General features: G+C 43.7%; 3 protein-coding genes across 3 annotated transcripts in view; 2 read left to right on the top strand and 1 right to left on the bottom strand.

Annotated features, from left to right (window-relative positions):
* The window catches only part of LOC146624171 (kinesin-like protein KIF1B), a 76,339-nt gene extending 66,434 nt beyond the window's left edge, over positions 1-9,905 (top strand). Inside the window, exons 3-5 of the mRNA XM_085363413.1 lie at positions 9,354-9,462; positions 9,581-9,647; positions 9,795-9,905. Coding sequence (XP_085219539.1) covers positions 9,354-9,462; positions 9,581-9,647; positions 9,795-9,905 — 287 coding nt within the window. The remainder of the gene's footprint in view (positions 1-9,353; positions 9,463-9,580; positions 9,648-9,794) is intronic.
* On the bottom strand, positions 2,519-4,010 carry LOC146624172 (glutathione synthetase-like). The gene is made up of 3 exons (XM_085364496.1): positions 3,774-4,010; positions 3,549-3,630; positions 2,519-2,538 (listed from the first exon to the last, which is right to left on the bottom strand). Exons 1-3 carry the CDS (start codon positions 4,008-4,010, stop codon positions 2,519-2,521), a joined length of 339 nt encoding a protein of 112 aa, XP_085220622.1.
* A 1,446-nt stretch (positions 9,906-11,351) lies between the features above and the next one.
* Positions 11,352-13,736, top strand: LOC146624170 (leucine-rich repeat-containing protein 31-like). Its single transcript, XM_085364493.1, has 5 exons — positions 11,352-11,369; positions 12,133-12,235; positions 12,561-12,725; positions 12,850-13,005; positions 13,279-13,736. Exons 1-5 carry the CDS (start codon positions 11,352-11,354, stop codon positions 13,734-13,736), a joined length of 900 nt encoding a protein of 299 aa, XP_085220619.1.
* Positions 13,737-21,744: the final 8,008 nt, after the last annotated feature.

The following is a 21,744-nucleotide window of genomic DNA, read 5'->3' as shown; positions in this document are numbered from 1 at the left end:
GCGCGAGTCCGAGAGAGAGGGGCAGGTAGAGGAAGGGTTGAGGGTGGCACTGCTGAAGCTCGTCACGGATGGATCACGTCCGATCGGTGAGATGAGAGAAAGCTGAAGTGAAACAACAGCAGGATGAGGTAGACGTCAATATAGGAACTCCCTGATGTGACACAGAAAGGCTATTTTTTTATTTCTTTGTATTATTTCTCACCTTGCAGTCACTGATGCTGTTCACCAGCTGGTTGTATTCAGTATTGAAGGTGTGTGTCAGAAGGCGCAGGCACTACAACACAACAGGAACAAGACCGATCAGCTCCGAGCAGAGAAGGAAGAAGGCAGCAACAAGAACGCCCACTAAGCCCACGTTTTTCTCACCTTGGTGGCCAGCTCCTTCTCACGCTTTCAAAGGTGGTGCTGGAGATCTGCGAGGAGACGGAGGTGGATGTGGACAGAGTGCCGGAGCTCACGCTGGGGGACAGAGACTCACTCAGGGACTTGGTGGTGGGAGCTGTTCCCACGGGAGCCGCCTCTCCCAGAAGGTGACGGGTCTTTTCCACCTGGACGAAAGATGGGGGCGAATGTGAGGTGGGGAGAAGAGGGGAGGTTAGTCATGTAAAGTCTGTACTCTAAGAAAAAACTTTTTAGAATAGCACTTTGGTCTTTGAGCTGAAAAGTCATTTTTCCCTCTACGATATTAAACAGATTTATTTCTTTATGAATCTTTTAAGGCCCCACCTCCTGCAGCTGCTCCATCTTCTCCAGCTCCCACTGGTGCTCTAGGATGAGGCTATCTCCTCTGGGCCTCCAGCCGGCCAGGTTCTCCTCTCCACGCACATAAGCCACTGATGTGTCCAGGACCTTCCTCCTCCTCCTCTGCATCCCTGCTCAGGACATGAGCCCTCATTAGGATGAAGCTCTCCACAGAATTATGATAAAACAGCTGCCGTTCTTTAAACATGTTTCATGGCCGCTCACCTGGGCTTCCAGTGTCAGACATCTTACACAAGCTCAGCTCGTAGATCCCAGTCACTCGGTTGCTATAATGAAGCAGAAGTTTTGAACAAGGAAACTTTGTAACAGGGCAGATATCTTTGATTGTGAAACAGAGATGGCCACAGTGCAGCAGCCCAGATTTACCAGTCAGGAGTTTTGGAGTATCCAGTCCCAAAGAGGTTCTTGAGAGAACGGGGTGGGGAAATCTTGGCGTCTCGGGAGTAAAAGACCGTGCAGATGTCTTTGGTGATAATGGCAGGCTGGATGCAATGGTCCAGCTGCAGAGAGGAGATAAAGGGTGTGTGTTAGACACGATGACATCAAGAGACTTAAAAACACGTACAAACAGGTACAACACGGCGGAGCAGCGGCTGACCTCCAGATACGCAGATAAGGTCATGTAGATCTTCTCTCCGTAGGGAGTGACGCGGTTGAGCAGGAGGGAACCTTTTAAGGGTGTTTTTATTTGTGCTCCCTGGCCTGGAAATAAACGGTTTCCGATCAGACCTGCTTCATCTTTGTGCCCTTGGTATCTGACTCGCTTGCTCCCCCATGCATTTTAAAAGAATCCTTCTCTTCAGCATGAAGTTCTGGCTCAGCTTTAGTGTCTGCGTTACATGTACACAAAGACAGAAACATTCAATGATAAAAACACACAGTGGAATAAAATTGTAAGACGTCATCAGTTGATGCAGTTTAAGGACACTTGTTGTTCTGTGCAGTCTCACCTGGAGCTCACGCTTCTAGTTCATGCCATCATGACCAAAGATTCTTCAATTAATAGTTTAAAGATGTCCATGAATGCACTGCTAACTGCTCTTCACCCTGATAAAAATCAACATGCATTTAGAATAAGAAACACTTTTACAAAACCAAAAGCTTCACTGTACTTAGTGATTTATACGTCTACAAAACAGGTTCAGTTTGTAACTGAGAGAGCGGCTCAGTGGCGCTGAATTATATTTCCAATAGAAACACAATTTCAGTATGTTGTAGTAACAACACACTGCCACAAGATGGCAGCCTAGGCCTACTTTACCATGCTGTTCCAGTCAAAAAGAAAAAGTGACAGAGCCTTGAAAGAGTGACAGAGACACTTTTTATGAACTCATCTGTAATGTGTCACCTTTTCTGTAGGATGAAGAAGTGCTTCCCTTCTTTTAAAGTAAATACAGGCTTACAAAGATCCTCTAAACATGTTTCTGAAATAATCCTAAACACAATCATTAAATCAAAAATGCAAGAAACTATTTATTTAATCACTCTTCTTAACTTAATTCCTTAACTTAGTAAAAAAAAAAAAAAAATAGACAAGAACTTTTCTGCTGTCTCACCTCTGTCAGTTTTCATGCTGTTGCAAGAACAGGTGGAGGTGCAGGTGGAACTTTGACTTCAGTGTGGTTTGTATGTGCAGGCAGGAGTCTGACATCTCAGGACAGCAGAGGATTGTCGAGCACGGTGACTCCTGCTGCGACGCCCCCGTCTGACTGTCCTGAGCTCTTGGTCCTCAGCAGACGGCCCACACACTCATTCATCACCATGTCTTTACCCTGCCTGTAAGAAAACCAAGAAAAGGCTAACATTAGAAACAGCCACCAACCAATCCCTTTTACTCCACCACCCAAAAACCAGTGAGAAACACTAGCTAGTATTAACTTGGAATCAAAGTGCACTAATCCCCAGGCTCCCAGCATAACATACAGTCCAACACAAACTCCACAAACTGTCTTGCTTCAGCTGACTTTCCTTCACCTTCTCTCCAGACAATCTGTTGTGCTCTTTTCAGCACAAAGCCACACTCCTGCTCACTGATCCTCACCTCTTTTTAACCTAGTCTCAGCAACTTTGTCCCATAGCTTGCACATCCTTTCCACCTCCATCTTTCTTCCCAGCCAACTGATACATACCTTTTCTCCTTCCTTAAAAGCCAGCCTAAGAAATACCATTTTATAAACGCCCCATAAATGAAACTGCCATTTTCAAAAATCGTATCATCCAAATTCATGCAGCGTGGCTAAATTAAGAATGAATTACAAACCCGAGCTTCCTTGCTAACATGAGTAACAGCTAAACACTATCATAGTGGGGTGTAAAATTACTGCTAAAATAGCTCATATGAACCCTGATACTGGACTTTGTATTTATCAAAACAAATGATCTGATATTACAAAGAAAACTAATGATTGCTTTTTACAGTATTAGCCCAGAGTGATGTAAGGCAGGGTGGTTAGTCAGCCATAACCTGCTGACAACTTGTATCTGGTAGCTTTTTCACATCCTGATCAATGTTGTTGTCAAGTGTGTCTCATATACACTATTATCTCAGTCACAGTACAGCATGCATGAATCACAGTAGATACACAGTAATGCAAAACAGCAGGCAGTCATGTATGTGTCGTCACTGTTTTGACTGAGGCTAGCTCATACATGGAATGCAAGAAAATACTGCATGTGTGCAGATCCACACATGCACTGCTTAAACTTCCCTAGTTTAACAAATGGTGAGCAATAAACAGAAGTTTTCAACATTTTTAAAGACGCTTCTATCCCCCCGCCCGCTGTACCTCCTCCTTCTCGCTGAGACTTCAAGACAAACCGTTCTGCTGCTGACAAGGCCACTGATACTGTTTTGTCCCTCTCTGGACCCTGTAGACCAGCGCAACCACAGAGAAATAAATCAGAGGAATAAAATGCAAATGATATTGCTTACACTGAACAGCAACACCCAGGTGAGGATTATCTAATGCCAAATTTTCCAAACAATGAACAAACCGTGCCCTTTGTCTCACCATGTCTAGAGTGTAGAGGTCAGCCAATGTCGCTCGGATCTGCTGCACAGCTTGAGGCTGGTCTGGGAAGAATCTGTCCAGGACTCCAGGTCTGGGGAGCACTTGCTGAACCTTCTTGGTACCAGCCAGGTGAGCGCTGATATCTGGACACTTCACAGCTCGAGAGCGCTCCATGAGGAGACGAGCATCCCAGCTCTGCAATGGAAAACAGACAATGAATTCTCTGCTTTTTATCATTAGATGTATTTCTGTATTAAAAAATTCCGTTTATTGGGCCACTTTGTGCTGGAAGAATTTTTCCAGCATAAAATAGCCTCTATCATTTCACTAACTAACTTATTTCACTGCTGCTAATGACGTTTCACAAACTGTCACAGGTTTTTTAGCTTCGTTCGTATAAACTTTCTTGTGGTTGAGATTCCCGAGAAAACAGCCAGCACACTGAGCAGCAGAGGGTGACAACAGTTGGTTTCAACAAAAAAACGGCATCAAAAAAGTCACGGTCATCAGAGCAACATCAGAGAAACAATAAAGTCTAACCATGGAAGGCTTTTTTAAGTATGTGCATAAAAACACAAACACAAAGAACATCAACAATGAGCACCTTTCTTTTTGCTGAAAGTGATATAGCTTTCTGTTACCATCAACTGAAACCGCCAACATTTCAGGTGTGCATGCTGGGCAGCTGAAGCTGACATCACAGCACAGCTGCTCTTCCTCATCCAGAAAGCTGTGCTGCAGTGCATCGCTTTTGGCACGCCCAGTCTGTATGTACAGAAACATAACAGAGGAGTAAATATTTGCATCTGCTTATTGAAAAACAATATCAAAGAAATACTTCACTCAGCCTTCCCCCACACTTGCAGTTGCTTGCAAAAGTATTCGCCCCCCTCAGATCTGTGGCAAGATCTGAAACTGCTGTTCACAAACGCTGTCCATCTAATCTGACTGAGCTGGAGCTGTTTTGCAAAGAAGAATGGGCAAAGATTTCAGTCTCTAGATGTGCAAAGCTGGTAGAGACAGACCCTAAAAGACTGGCAGCTGTAACTGCAGCAAAAGGTGGTTCTACAAAGTATTGACTCAGGGGGCTGAATAATTACGCACACCCCACTTTGCAGTTATTTATTTGTAAAAAATGTTTGGAATCATGTATGATTTTCCTTCCACTTCTCACGTGTGCACCACTTTGTGTTGGTCTTTCACGTGGAAGTCCAATAAAATTGATTCATGTTTGTGGCTGTAATGTGACAAAATGTGGAAAAGTTCAAGGGGGCCGAATACTTTTGCAAGCCACTGTAGTACCACGCTCCAACAGTTTTGCAAAAGCTTCCCTGGAGAATCATGGAGAAAATACTTTTAGTTCCAGGAAGGAGCTCAAGAGGTCTAAAGTGTAAAGAGTAGACATGTTGACAGATGCTGGCCAATATCCACTCCTAACCAGGTCCTTTAAATCAGGGCTGCACTGCTGCTGCCATGTTTGACATCTGTGTATCGCCTGGTGCACATCATAACGTCCTTGGACCAAAAAGAAGAAGAAACAACATGAATAATACACCACTGCCTTCACAGATGACTTCTGTTAAAGCAATACCATGTTCTGATTGTACAGCAAGGGCAGAAAACATGCTCCATCACACTATGTTCAAATCCATCACAGAAACCTAAATAGCAGGTTGCTGTTTACTATTAATGTCGATTAAAATCACGATTTTTCCTGCTGATACTGTGAAGTTTACGCAACCCACAGGAGCAGTTTCAAAGCTTTACTGTTGGCAGAATGCGAGCTACCAAGAAAGAGAAAACCACTTAAATAGATTCTTTCTAACTGGCTGTAGACACATATGAAAACCAAAATTGAGTGAATCTCATGAGGAAATATCTTGTATATTGGTGCAATTTTGACCGTCCACTCTAATAATACATGTGGTTGGAGGAATGGCTTTAAAAACATCAATAACACTTTCTCTGTTGTGGAGTGGCTGATGTTCGTGATGTAGAACATCACAATCCCCACAGAACCATTCCTCTGGAAGACACTCTCTGCACATAGACAGGACTTTGAACAAATTCAGCAAAATTTGAATAACTGAAAGTAGTATGCACTCAGATCCAGCCACTCTTGACAAAGGTAGCAGCTTCTATTTTGATATTATAGCTCCGGGTGGCTCAGTGTGCTTCACTATGAGCTGACGGTTAAAAGGACATTTGTCAAATTCATGTGGTTTTATAATTATTAAACTTCTCACACGCTCAAAGACATAAATGTCAGCCAACAAGGCATCGCTCATCAAGCTTAGCTCCATAGAAATGTATGTTATTGACACTTAATAACAGCAGGGTGAAGACAGTGGCAACACAGAGGATGGCCAACAGCTTCTGTGTCAGTGAGACATTTCAGCTGGTGTGGCCGTGCTTCTTTCCAGCACTCAGCAGCTTTCTGCTGCCAAAAGGACCGTGACACTGCCCTACTTCTTTGAGCCTCCGGAGAATGACATCAATCCAAAACAGCAGACAGCCTTTTCAAATACTTTTCTCTAAAGAATGCAAATATCAAGTATTCTTGCTCCCCTTTCTTTCTGATAATGTCACTTTTACAAATCCTGTCCCATCAGCTCTCATGGCTGGTTTGGCTTTGAGGGTCGGGGAGGACAAAAAGCTATTAAGGACCTTTTGATCTGCAGTCCAGTTCTCCTCTAAAGTATTAAGGATGAAGCAACAGTGCTCCTCTTTGCTATTCTGAAATGTGTGTTAAACACAGTGTAGAAGGTAAGTAGAAGCTTACACAGCACCATCAGCCATCATGCTAAATTTGCATCTTCAAAAGTCAATGCAGCCAGACTCACACCTGATTATAAATGTTCAGGAGACACTGTTGAATGTTTAGTGTTAAATTAAATCACTCATCATTTACAGTATTACAGAGTTCGGGGTTATGGGTTAGCACTATCATGTTACCCGTAACTGGATTAACTATGGTAGTAACTTAACTAGCAGTGTTGGTCAAGTTACTTACTTCCCCCAAAAGTAATCCCCTTACTTTACTGATTACTTATTTTCAAAAGTAATTAATTACTTAGTTACTTTTTAAAAACATGATTTATGACCTGAATAGGTAATAACGCAATAGATCTTTCAGCCCAATTCTACTTTTTCTGCATCATCCATCATACAAAATGTAATCAAATAGAAAAGTCTGTTTTTAAAACTTGTTTTATTAGTTTGAATCTTTTTACTTTATGCATCAAGCAAAAATTAAATTATATGCAACATCCTGACTAGAAGAAATTTGTGGAAGAATCCGCGAGTCTCTCTGTGAATTTCCAATCCCGTAGTAGCATACTCGGTGCTTGCTCTGAAGTTAAGGGTTTTTTCGCTGTAAAAAGAAGTTTCTAAAAGTTTTTGTCACTTTTTACGGAATCAAACTCAAAGTAAGCTCAGTACTTCCACGCTTTAAACGCTGCACGGTCATACTCTCTCTGCACTCCTCCATAGATTATCCATTCTTGATCTGCACACAGCTGTTATTGTCATGAGGCACTCTGGCAAAAAAATTACGGTTTTAGTAACGCAGTAACGCAGCGTGCTTATGGGAAAGTAACAGTAATCTAATTACCTTTTTGCAATAGTAATCCCTTACATTACTCGTTACTTGAAAAAAGTAATTGGATTACAGTAACGCTTTACCCCGCGTTACTGCCCATCTCTGGCTGTGAAACACTAATGAAAAATGATTAACTCAAGTTTTTGCTGCTAAAGTTGGTTCCATCAGCTGCTGAATCACAGGATGTACTTGGTTATAGTCATTTGTGCATTTTGGGTTGCTTTAAATAAATAATGATGTGTTGTAATCATCCAGATCTAGAAGCTTAAACTGCTTTTTCACGTGTCTGTAAATGAATTTCTTTCTTATCATTGGTGTCGGCTTCTGATTTGTCTGTTGTCAAGGTCTCACCTCAGTGTGATTCGTTTTGTCATGATTAAAGGATGAATGTGAACACAGCTTCAGTGTAAATGTGAATGAAAAAAAAAAAAGCGGGAAAAAGGAGGAGCCCGGAGCTTCGTCTTTCGCTCGGCCTACCCCGCTATAGCAGACGGACCGTCAGAGACTCGAACTTGGCCGTTAAACTCTGGGGTCTGAATGCTGGCCTCTTAACGCTGCGCACCACACAGCCGGCCAGAAGAAAATAGAAAAAAAAGGACATTTATCTTCTGTTGTTCAACAATTTTTTTTTTCGTTTTTTTAAATCTATTTAGCTTGTTGTGCAGCATTGTTCCACACAAATGACACATGGAAACCTAGCTATTTTTTTATTGGCTTTCACAAAATGGGACTGCCAATGTTGGAGGTGTTACTGCGCCAAAGTCTTCCTGCTAGCCAGAAACCTGCTGGCGGCGCCACTATGTTCTCAGCACACTCTTCAGCGTCAGCTTTGTTGCCTGTTTTCGGCACACCTACCTAGTCCCACTCATCCACTTTATCTGCTCATGGCAGATTTACCCACACTGAACACTCCTTGGATTAAGGTAAATTGAAGCAGGTCATTATAAAAAAGACACACAGTTTATCATCTTATCCTTGTGCAACAGCTAAAAGCACTCTGTTCATTTGTTTGCTAGATTAGCCGCTAGCATACACACTGTGTTAGAGGCTTGTTGCTACCTAGTTAGCGATGCTACACACCTGTTACTGTGTATTTTTCAATGATTCAGCACTCCTTGGATTTTTAGACAGTAATGAGATCATGTGCACACTCCACAGAGGTCCAGAGTCCAAATGTGACCTCTAGCACCAAACGCTTGCTGCAGTTGTTGGTGTCAGAGGTGACACATAAGGTATCAGGTTTTCTGTGTGATTACTTTTTCATATAGGACCAAGTATGTTTGGATAGCGTTTTGCCCTTGAAAACTGCCGTTGAATATTAGACATTGTTGTCTAATGTTATAAATGTATTGATGTGAAAGGTGTAAGTGTGACAAATATGGAATAAGATAGGAAATCAGAAAGGAGGCAAATACTTGTTCACAGGGCTATAGTCTGTAAATGGTCTTCTTTTGGCTATAGTAGATCTTTTACTTGTTCATTTTTTAATTGTTTGTTAAAATAGTTTTTTTCCATCATATTGAGTATAGAGGAATGCAACTGTGAGCTTTAGCAATTATCCCGCTTCAACAGGACCGTGATCCCGATGTGTGAGACAGCAGGGTGCTGCCACTGGTGTTGTAATGTGTGATTTAGTTCCTCCTAACATTTCAGTTTTCTTCCAGTATCTATCCTCTGTGATTACTGGCTCTTTAGACAGATTTAATAGAAGTGTGTGAGCTATTGGCTCAGTATAAAGGGTCAGTAGTGTTTTCATGTCACCTATCCATCCTCCATTTAGTCACCCAAAGCATGTAGTAAATACTGCTCACTTTTATTCACCTTCTCTTAAATCCAGAAAAATTCCCACTTGTTAACGTTGAGTGTGTGTGTGTGTGTGTGTGTGCGTGTGTGTGTGCGTGCGTGTGTGTGTGTGTGCGTGTGTGCGTGTGCGCGTGTGCGTGTGTGTGTGTGCGTGTGTGTGTGTGTGTGTGTGCCAGTTGCAGCCTCCAAGTTGAACACCATCACCAAATCCAACCTGGGTCAGTGTGTCAGCAAGTACGACCTGCTGGTCTGGTTTGAGATCAGCGAGCTGGAGCCCACTGGAGAGTGAGTATCCACCTGGAGTGTTATATTCACGCACAAGCTTTAAAGGAACCATAAAAATGATCTCCAGGAAGAATATTATAAGTTGGGATGTTGTGTCACCTCCTCCCTCCATGCACAGGTACATCCCAGCCATCGTGGATCACAGTGGAGGCCTGCCCTGTCATGGTACCTACCTGCTGCACCAGGTACAGGATTGGTGCACATGTTGTTTCCTTATTACTCACACAGTGGTAACTGCTTCCTTTGTACACAGTTGAATATCTTCTTTTAAAGCGTAATGTTGCTCTAGCTGTGCTCACTGTGATCCTGAGCTCCTGTTATGTTTGCTGCAGGGGATCCAGCGGAGGATCACAGTGACCCTCATCCACGAGAAAGGCAGCGAGCTCCATTGGAAAGATGTTCGTGAGCTGGTTGTAGGTGAGCAGCCTGCCTTTAGGGTCTAGTCGTGCTATACCTCTGTGTAGAAAACAAAACCCCAAAGCACCGAAACAATGTTTTATAGTGTTTGTGTGCTTTTGATAGAGGAAGACAGGACAGAACATCATTAAAGGGATTTGACTTTGTGAGATCACCCTGAAAACGCACCACTCGGTTCACTCTGAGATATTTTCAGTCTGGAAAGATGAATCTGTCGGGCTTCAGGCTGCTTCTCACTTTAAGCAGTTCATGCTGTAGCTGATGGACCAAAAATGACATTTGATATTTTAGACATTCAGCTGCTGACTCTGAAGCCAACAGGCTCTTGAGTGTGGATGATTGTGTTGGTACTGGATGCTGTGATCAAACAGCTGTTCTGATCTGTCTTCATTCATGCCTGTTGTTATTAAGCCTCCTAAGCTCCAAACCAGTAAAAGCAATCTTTGGAGGCAACACCCTTTTTAGTACTTTGCTGTATTTGTTTGTGATTGTGTGACACTGAACCACAGTGCTATGTATATCCTCTGTAACACTCAGACGTTTCCAGATCAGTGTTTCCCCCTCAGCTGTTTCTCACTATAGAGTCTTTCCTCTGTAACAATGAGGCACCAGCAGAGCATATCTGGCTCCCAGTCTGTGGCTGATAGTGCCCCCTGCTGTTAATAACAGGAACAGTGTAACCTTGTATGGAGCTCATAGTGATGGTCTGAAGATTGCTGCTGCAAGGCAGTAATTTGTATCCATGTGTGCTGTCTATTCTGAGCATATGCAGTTATGTGAGCTCTCAGGTTTTATGTATCAGGACATAATTAAAAACAATCAGGTCCTTAGTAGGTCTTAATATGAGGTAAATATAAAACATGAAGTGTTTGTGAGGTTCATCTGCAGCACCTTTGTCTCTGTGAAATGTTTGCTAATTTAACATTTTCCCTCCTAAACAGGAAGGAGTTTGTGGAGGCCTATGTGAATCATGCCTTCAACACATCAGTGGAGAATCTGTTCCAGGAGTTCAAGCGAGGCTTCTTCCTGGTGTGTGAGCAGGATTTGGTGAGGCTGTTTCGACCAGAGGAGCTGCAGGGAGTGCTGGTCGGCCAGGACGTGCATGACTGGGAAAAGTTCAAACAGGTACAGTCAGCCAAACAGACACAGGCTGTAGTTTCACAGCTGTCCTGTAGCACAATAACTGTGTACTGCATACTGTCAAAAGCATTCAGTCGGCTGCTTTAACACAAATATGAACTTGAGTCACATCTCAGTCTTAATCCAGACTTTTGTATGATAGTATAATATAATAGTCAGCCCACCCTTCGCAGCTATAACTGCTTCCACTCTTCTGGGAAAGCTTTCCACAAGGTTTAGGTGTGTTTATGGGAATTTTTTGACTATTCTTCCAGAGGTGCATTTGTGGTGTCAGACACTGACGTTGGAGGAGAAGGCCTGGCTCACAGTTGCTGCTCTAATTCATCCCAAAGATGTTCTATCAGGTTGAGGTCAGGACTCTGTGCAGGCTAGTCCAGTTCTTCTACACCAAACTCACTCATCCATGTCTTTATGGACCTTGTATTGTGCACTGGTGCCCAGCCATGTGCACACATGCCCACACTTTACACTTGGCACAGTGCAGTCAGACAAGTACTTCTGGCAACCACCAAACCCTGACACATCCATCGGATTGCCAGTCAGAGAAGTGTGATTCGTCACTCCAGTAAACACATCTCCACTGCTTTAGAGTCCAGTGTTGAGATGCTTAAATCACTCCATCTGACGCTTTGCATTGTGTTTGTCAGTGTAAGGCTGGGATGCAGCTGCTCAGCCATGGAAACCAATGAAGTTTGGACATCTGTAACAACAGCAGACTGCAGATATTGGTGACTTAAGTGCACTATGAGCCTTAGCATCAGCTGACTCGCTGTCATTTCCAATTACTTCCACTTTGTTATAATATCACTAACAGCTGACTATGGAATATTTAATAGCGAGGAAATTTCATGACTGGACTTGTTGCACTGGTGCATCCTATCACATTACCATGCTGGAATTCATTCAGTTCCTGAGAGCGACTCGTCCTTTCACACATGTTTGTAGAAGTAGTCTGCATGCCTAGGTGCTTGATTTAATACACCTGTGTCCATGGAAGTGATTGGAACACATTAATTGAATGATTTGGATGTGTTAGGGAATACTTTTGGCAACATAGTGTATGCCTGACCTTACAAACTCTATGATTATAACAGTCATTTTCACTGTTTTCAGAACACAAGTTATGGTTGGAGATATCATGACCGCCACCCCACCATACAGATGTTTTGGGAGGTATTTGATGAACTAACTGAAGAGCAGAGGAAAGATTTCCTTCGTAAGTACTTGCTGAAGCCTCCATTATGATATGTTACTGAAATCACACTGTATCATATAAAACATTAGATTTTTCTGCGCTTTACCAAGATACATTAGAGAGCAGCATTGTTCTGATTAATATACTGTAAAGCTGCTTCTAGCTGGTGGACTGAGCCGCCTCACCTTTCACCTGGCTCACGTCACACACCTGGAGAGACTCGACCTCCACCTGTGTTGCCTCACGCGAGATGATCTAGAGGCTCTGAGTCAGTTGCTACCAATCTCACACGCCGGACACTAATCGCATGCTCGCTGCAGCAGTCATGTGACTCGTTGTTTTTCAGTCCAGGTGCTGCCCTCTCTCACTGCACTGACCGAGCTTGATGTGTCATCCAATAAGGAAGTGGGAGGTGTGGTCCACCTGCTGGTCTCCGCCCTCCCTGCGACACAAATGAGGAGGCTGCCATTCAACAGCTGCTACATGAGCAACGAGTCCTTCACTGCTCTGGGTAACACACACACACACACACACACACTTGTTTATTTATAGAAGTTTTCCTTCAAGTCATTCTCCCTGAATACCTCTTCCACCCTCTAGCCTGAAATGGTGAAAACTTTGTGTTTATGCATCAGCCCTGGCGGTGTCCTATCTGCGCACGGTGGATATTTCCTGGTGTAAAGTGGTTGGCGGTCACTTGGCGCTCCTGCTGGATGCTCTGCAGCCATCAGTCGTCAGCGAGCTCCGTCTTTGCAGCTGCGAGCTCACCACTGATGACATGCAACATCTGGGTAACTAACACACAATGACATTATACTTTTTCTTTTTTGGTCTGTAGTGGATCATTAGGCTGCATAAATGTATATTAAGACAAGTAAAGCCTGAAGGAAATTGATATTTCTTTCATTTATTTCATGCTGCCAGCATCTGTAGCTGTCGTATAAAACAAAACAATGAAACTATTCGGTGTTATTTTTGTCTCCATCAGAAACATTGTGAACAAAACAGTAAAGTGAACAGGCATAAAGTGATCAGTTATCAATGGGTCCTCTTCCTCTGTGCAGCTGCCGTGTGCAGACGGGGCTGTCTCTCCTCACTCCGTGCACTGGATCTGTCCTACAACAGCTTGGTGGGAGACAACGGTTGGTGCAGTCTGTTTGCAGCAGGAGGTCTGGGCTCTCTGGAAGACGTGGATGTCAGTTTGCGACCTTCAACCTCTGCTCCGTGCTCAGCCTGGCTGCCCGCTCTGCTCCGAGCTCTGCCTCAAATGCCGGCGCTGGCTCGACTGGCCATGCAGAGGTGGACAGCTGACTGTCAGGAGAGAGAGCAGCTGAGGTACTGTCTGAAAAAGAGGAGCGTCCTGCTGGAAAGGGATCCAGATTTACAAGACACATCATCAGCATGTAAAGGGAACAGTCAGGAGAGCCTAGAAGAGAGTCAGCCTGAGGAGATTGGAGCGGACCGCACTGGAATTTACTGTCAAAGAGCGACCCACTTTGTTGCTTTATTATTATTTTTTTAAGTCTCTGTTACCACAAGAAGGTCAGTGTTGAGGTCAGCTGCATCACGTCTGATGTAAACTGTGTCACACGTGATGGTTTCAGGGAATACTGGGAACTTACAGAGTTAAGCACAGCTGGTGTGGGTTATCATATTTGTCGTCTCTCACCTTGGCTGCAGGGTCTGGGTCTTTCCAATGCAGCAGTCCTAACACTTGAGACACACATGCCGAGAAGTGGGGATACCTGGAAATGGACAAAGGCTTTCAGCAGAGTTTTAAAGCAGCTATTCAGGAAAAGAGCTGTGAATTATCTGCATACCTTGTTAGGTAATCAGCTATTTTGGGGTTCTTTAACAAATCAACCAAAAGGTCGACTGAGTATTTTCTCGTCAGAGTACCTTCACCGTTCACGATGATGTTGAGCACAAGCTGGAGCGTTTGATGGATGTTCTTTGCATCAAAGAGCTACGAGGAAATCCCAGAGAGTAGAGACAGGATATTATGTGAATCAGCATGAATGTTGTTTGTTGTTCAACAGATAAAAACAAGAAGAGAAAATAGAAACAAAGTGTTAGGTATTTTAGTACCATGGTAGCATTTACTGGATATTGTTTTATAGTGACATTATGCAGGAAAACTCTGTCATTCAATAAGGCCCCTTTGTTTCAGTGTTTTTCTCTTTGACCCAAGAATTGATGTGTGAGAATCACAGGCTGGTACAAGGTTGAAATACCACAGAGATCACTCCCTCAGCTACATTAGTTTCTTAATCTTTTAGACGCCTGTTGAAGGCCAAATGGTTTGTTTCAGATTTCACTAATGAAAGAACTCTTTGTTTTGTGCCTTGAAAATATGTCGCTGAGATAATCACAATTGTAGCTGAACTAATAAACTACACAAAGGATGCTTCTTCACCCAAGGGCAGGAAGACGCTGCCTTATCTTGGTCTGTACTAGTTTAAACTGATAATCTGCTGTCTCATGAATTTTACCCTCTATATAAACTGTTGTACTTGTGAATAAAGTTGAGTCAATTTGGGAAGACAACCTGAAGCAGTCTCTGTTTTCTTGTTCTCCCAAGCTGCTCCCGAGCTCGTACTAACACGCTGAATGGCATGCTTGAATATTACTTGAGAATATATTTGACTGTGTTACAGACTAAGGGACATTCTCTGCTGATAGGTGAAGGTACATTCTCTGCTGATAGACGTCCACGCCTCGGAGGAAGCCGATCCACGGAGTAGGCCCTGGAAACCGTTTCCTTCAATTTTGGTGTCAGAAGTGGGATCCTGACGAAGGTAGGCACTCGTCTTTTATTTTATAAGACTGTGTTATGCCTTTCTCAGTGATCCACATAGAAACGGGATACGCTGACGAGGCCTTCTTCAGTGGCCCACATAGTAACAAGTGGGATACGCTGAGGAGCCTTCGTTAGTGGCCCACATAGAAACACAGGAAGTTGCCTGTTGTTTTGTAAATAAAAGCAGAAAGGACACAGGAAGTTGCCTGGGGTCATAAACTAAGAAGTTGCTCACCAGCAGAAAGGACACAGGAAGTTGCCTGGGGTCATAAAACGAGAAGTTGCTCGTTAAAAAGTGAGAAGTTGCTCACTAAAAAGATAAAATTGCTAGCAAAAAATCAAGTAACCTCAGGTGTGCCACAGCAAAAATAAAAACTAACTTAAATCCTTCAAAGCGTCTAAACCCCTCTGGAAATCACTGACCATGGGTCAGAATAATTCAAAGACCTTAGACGGGTCCGATAAAAACTCAAAATTAACTGTAAAACCGAAAAAAATAAAATATAAAATCACAAATAGTGGCTCAGTACGACTCCCACTTCCGGTTACGTTTAACCCACGCTCGCGAATCAATGAAGACTTCCATGATTACGTATCCAGAACATGCGGAAGTGCTTACGTGACTGATTTCGTCTCGAACTTAAGAACTATAACTTTAATGCATCCTAATGTATTTCCGGAGCCCTATCCCGAACGATTATCGCCAGAAAACAGGTCAGTAGAAATGTTAAATACTATTTGTGATAAGGAAAGTAGGCTGATTAAAAAGTCCTGTAAAAAATATATGATAGAATGTCATGATTTAACACAAAGGGTGAAATGTTTGCAGATACTGATAACAGCTATGTTTTCTAATGCTCTTGCAGACGTAACCGCGAAAGCAGCTGCTGCCTCACAGCAACCACCCAGAAAGGAAGTATTATCTTTGCCTTTACAGCTGCCACTTGTCACACTCCCAGACTATTTAGAAACAAATGTTGACCTAAAATTCATACAAGAGCAGGCCTCTGCCTTAGATTACACTTACTGGGAAAATAATGATTGTACCTTAGATAACAGAGACGGCTTATACAAAAACCTTGAGGGTTTGATTGCCCTCCCATCTTCACTACTGTCAATCCTTGTCCGCCATTTTCACGATGTGAGTCATGTCGGACAAAGAGGGGTAATAGGAGCAATAAGACCAGCCCCACCAAACCACCTAAGGCGTCGGATCAAGTAGATGACGTCTCCGGCGAGCCAGCGCCCGGATTCAATACACCTACAGATGACGACTCAGGCGAGCCAGCGCCCGGATTCAATACACCTACAGATGACGACTCAGGCGAGCCAGCGCCCGGATTCAATACACCTACACACACACAATCACTGATTAACACACAACGCCGGAAAGAGCCAAGACTCAGAAAGCCCTTTGATCCCCCACCTGAACAACAACAAGGTACTCGAACATCCAGCAGGAACAGAAAGCCTAGAGTACCACACAATGTCTAACCTGATAAAGATAGACTCGTTTCATCCTGATAATGGAGAAAATGAAATGCCCATTGTCATCACACGACGCTTATACGGTGTCTCTCGAACCTGGGACCAGGCCAGGAGACGACTAAAGAACTGTCTTTTTTATATATTTAGGTTATTAATCATATCTACTGCATTAACCTTAGGATTTTTATTTACTATTTCGTATTGTAAAGTGCAACCCTGTTCACATTTCTGCAAGCCACATTCTCAATGATAACCCATATAGCTACCAGTACAGCTACTTCAATGTATTTGCAATTAGCACAAATTGATCCTGAGGATGTGCCAGATGTTACCAATGATGTTCCTGATGTGTATATTGAACATTAGGTTGTGAACTATTACATTTTATCCACGGAGTAGGCCCTGGAAACCGTTTCCTTCACAAAGTAAAAAAGGAACAATTGTTTCTGCCGTTAAGAAAAAAAAATTGAGTCATGGCAGAGACCTGCAGAAGTCTTGAGTCTCATTTGATGACATTTTGTCAGATTGCCTTGTAATTTAAAAAAAACAAAACTGTTTTTTGAGCAAAAGTTCTCCAGGTTTTTTTGGAGTTCTTTCAAAGTTTTCTTATTTTTGGACGTTAGCTGCTTTTTCACTCTTTTTCAGTCCAGTCTGTGCATCTGAACATTTACAGAAAGATTTCTTTGTTTCGTCTTTAGACACTTTGTTAAACGCAGATCCCAGCAGAGTTCACCTACCTTCTCTCCAACCTTCTCAGGTTTTGTGGATATTATACATGGTTATGCTGAGGATATGTCGGCTACTTTCCACTGGAAATGCCTTTTGGTTAAACTGTCAGCGAGGAATTTGCACTGTTACATTTTTATATAACTTTAATGCAAAAAAAACAGCTGCTTGTTTAAGTGAAAATACACTGATGGGGTTTTTTTCTATTCATGAACAGGAGTGTGATCAGTTTAATAAAAGAAAAAATAACCATAACCAAGATATGAGGGGAAATCTTGGACAAATACAAGCAGACTGGAGCAGCCAGCGTTCAAAACACCGACGTTCAAGGTAACAGAAGGTTCCCGAGCCACATCCACCCAGCTGGTTTCTGTGTTTCTTGTGTATTTGTGTACACTGTGACTTCATGGCTGTCTTGGGCTCCAGCTCTTGTTTTGGTGTCTCATTAATTTGATTTAATGTCCTGCTTAGTGATAACATCACTCTTGGCCTCCCTGCACTGGCTTCCAATTGAATTTAGGATTCATTTTCAAGTTCTTTTATTGGTTTTTAAATCTTTAAATGGTCTGGCACCTGCTGAAGCCCTATGTCCCCACTTGTTCGCTCCGGTCAGCTGAGCAGCTGTTGCTCTCAGTCCCCAAATCACGGCTGAAACTGAGAGGAGACCGAGCGTTCTCTATCGTGGCTCCTAAGCTTTGGAATAATCTTCCTCTTCACATTAGGCAATCGACATCAGTGCTGGTTTTTAAATCCAGATTGAAAACGCATTTTTATTCACTGGCTTTTGACTCAGTGGTTGACTGACTTGTATTTTATTGTTTTTCGCTATGTTTATTATTGTATCGTATTTATTATTCTTATGGTATCTATTATGTTTCTATTGTTCAGCAGTTTGGTCAGCCTTGTGTGTTTTTAAAGTGCTATATAAATAAACAATGATGATGATGATGATGATGAACATAGTAACGTGTGTTGGGTTGCTCTGTCTTCAGACTCACTGTCAGACTGATTAGACAGTGAGTCTGAAGGTGAGAGTCCTCACTGCCCACGCCTGTCTTTGGGTCTGACCAACACCGTTTCCTGTGTGTCATTCCCCCCTCGCCTTCCCCCCATCCGTCCTGTCTGCACTGACCTCTCCAATAAAGACAAAAGGCCTCATTTTCTGAAACTCTTCCTATCCCATCACCTTGCGAAGAATCACTTCACCATGTTGATTAATAAGGACGGTGGGAATGGTTTGAAGTCTCGTCACAGAAAATGTGCCAAAGGCAAAGAATCTGAGCTTGAAATAAAATGAAATGAAAGATCAGCCCCACACAGGGGTTAAATTCAGATGGAAACTCTTATCACACAAAGAGAACAAGCGAATAAATATATCTGAGTGTGGCCCCTCGACTGTCACAGTGTAGCTGACATTTGATCTTATCATGTGTTAAAGCTATTTTAATTACTGAAGAGAACCAGTGTCAAACTCAGCCCAAGTATGGTTGTACGTTAATCCTTAAAGCAACAACGTTTTTAAAGTTGCAGCGTCATTTTTACACCACACCTAAAATCCCACTAATCGTCCGGGCTCTTCACCCTATGACCACACGCTGGGGTATCTAACACCACATGACCCAAATGGAAACTATGTCAGCTGAAAGAAACCCATCGAAATGTGCAACACTTAAAACTTTGCCTGATTGGAGCATGGCTTCAAATACAGCCCTGAAAACAGACAGGCGGTCGTTGGCATTTCGTTACAAAGTTTCCTTGTTCAAAACTTCTGCTTCATTATAGCAACCGAGTGACTGGGATCTACGAGCTGAGCTTGTGTAAGATGTCTGACACTGGAAGCCCAGGTGAGCGGCCATGAAACATGTTTAAAGAACGGCAGCTGTTTTATCATAATTCTGTGGAGAGCTTCATCCTAATGAGGGCTCATGTCCTGAGCAGGGATGCAGAGGAGGAGGAGGAAGGTCCTGGACACATCAGTGGCTTATGTGCGTGGAGAGGAGAACCTGGCCGGCTGGAGGCCCAGAGGAGATAGCCTCATCCTAGAGCACCAGTGGGAGCTGGAGAAGATGGAGCAGCTGCAGGAGGTGGGGCCTTAAAAGATTCATAAAGAAATAAATCTGTTTAATATCGTAGAGGGAAAAATGACTTTTCAGCTCAAAGACCAAAGTGCTATTCTAAAAAGTTTTTTCTTAGAGTACAGACTTTACATGACTAACCTCCCCTCTTCTCCCCACCTCACATTCGCCCCCATCTTTCGTCCAGGTGGAAAAGACCCGTCACCTTCTGGGAGAGGCGGCTCCCGTGGGAACAGCTCCCACCACCAAGTCCCTGAGTGAGTCTCTGTCCCCCAGCGTGAGCTCCGGCACTCTGTCCACATCCACCTCCGTCTCCTCGCAGATCTCCAGCACCACCTTTGAAAGCGTGAGAAGGAGCTGGCCACCAAGGTGAGAAAAACGTGGGCTTAGTGGGCGTTCTTGTTGCTGCCTTCTTCCTTCTCTGCTCGGAGCTGATCGGTCTTGTTCCTGTTGTGTTGTAGTGCCTGCGCCTTCTGACACACACCTTCAATACTGAATACAACCAGCTGGTGAACAGCATCAGTGACTGCAAGGTGAGAAATAATACAAAGAAATAAAAAAATAGCCTTTCTGTGTCACATCAGGGAGTTCCTATATTGACGTCTACCTCATCCTGCTGTTGTTTCACTTCAGCTTTCTCTCATCTCACCGATCGGACGTGATCCATCCGTGACGAGCTTCAGCAGTGCCACCCTCACCCCTTCCTCTACCTGCCCCTCTCTCTCGGACTCGCGCTGTGGCTCCATGGGCCAGAAGTAAACATATTTTTAGGAACATTGACCTCGATCTGCAAACGGTTATTGACAGGTTATCTATGTGATTCTAACTTGGTGTGATTTGTGTTAAAGGACCCCTGAGAACAGCTCACGTGCCTCCAGTCCCTCCTGCTCAGACTGTGAAAACTTCCCGATGGTTCCCACTCTGGAGACCTCCTACCTTGCGCGGGCTGCAAAAGAACGAGTTCCTGAACTTGGTGCCTGATATTGAAGAAATGCGACCAGGGTGAGTAATGCCATATTAACCCAAATACTGTCACTATGACATGTGTCTCACAGACCAAATGTAAGTCGACACTCATGTTCTCTAGTTCAAGCAGAAATGATGTGGATCGATTCAAATTCCTGAGCCTGGATGATTTCAGCTGGAAACAAACCAACTCTGCTTCTTCTTCAGATAATTCAATTCAATTCAATTTTATTTATATAGCGCCAAATCACAACAAAAGTCACCTCAAGGCGCTTCATAGATACAGAGAAAAACCCAACAATCATATGACCCCTTATGAGCAAGCACTTTGGCGACAGTGGGAAGTAAAAACTCCCCTTTAACAGGAAGAAACCTCCAGCAGAACCAGGCTCAGGGAGGGGCGGGGCCATCTTCTGCGACCAGTTGGGGTGAGAGAAGGAAAACAGGATAAAGACATGCTGTGGAAGAGAGACAGAGGTTAATAACAGATATGATTCAATGCAGAGAGGTCTATTAATGCATAGTGAGTGAGAAAGGTGACTGGAAAGGAAAAACTCAATGCATCATGGGAATCCCCGGCAACTATGCAAGTTGTAAACAGTTGTAGGATTAAAGATTATTGAATGTACAGAATGATTATTTACACAGAGCTATACAGTAGTGCAGTTAAGATAAGTGAGGGTGTAGATAGTTTCTACAGAGGCTATATAAAGTGCTAGTGGTTGTGAGTGGTGGTTCACTCCATGTTATTATTGTGTTTGAGGGTACAGTTGTCCATTGTGGGGGTGTGTATGTTCAGTGCATGAGTTTAACGTGGGTCAGATGTCAGGAGGCAGAGTTCAGGAGTCTGACAGCTGTGGGGAAGTAGCTGTTCCGGTACCTGGTGGTCTTAGTCCGGAGGCTCCTGCGGCGCCTCCCAGAGGGCAGGAGGGTGAAGAGTCCATGTGATGGGTGACTGGGGTCTTTGATGATTTTCCCAGCCCTTTTCAGACACCGCTTCCTGTAGATGTCCTTTATGGCAGGAAGTGGTGCTCCGGCGATGCGCTGGGCAGTTTTCACGACCCTCTGCAACGCCTTCCGGTCCGAGGCAGAGCAGTTCCCGTACCAGACTGTTATACAGTTGGTCAGGATGCTCTCGATGGTGCAGCGATAGAAGTTCACCAGGATGTCTGAGGACAGGTGGTTCTTCCTCAGAGTCCTCAAGAAGAAGAGGCGCTGGTGAGCCTTCTTGACCAGCTTGGAGCAGTTGGTCGTCCAGGTGAGATCCTCGGAGATGTGGACTCCCAGGAACTTGAAGCTGCTCACACGCTCCACAGCCGTCCCCTTAATGTGGATGGGTGGATGTGGGTCAGCATTCCTCCTGTAGTCCACGATGAGCTCCTTGGTCTTCTCGGTGTTAAGCAGCAGGTTGTTTGTGTCGCACCACTCAGCCAGACGATCCACCTCCTCCCTGTAGGCGGCCTCATCGTTGTCAC

Source organism: Diplotaxodon limnothrissa, linkage group LG10 (genome assembly GCF_057381915.1).
Source record: "Diplotaxodon limnothrissa isolate DT_005_m linkage group LG10, D_limnothrissa_male_GT1.1, whole genome shotgun sequence".
In the NCBI taxonomy this organism is placed as follows: Eukaryota; Metazoa; Chordata; class Actinopteri; order Cichliformes; family Cichlidae; genus Diplotaxodon; species Diplotaxodon limnothrissa.
This window is presented reverse-complemented; position numbering and strand designations above follow the sequence as displayed.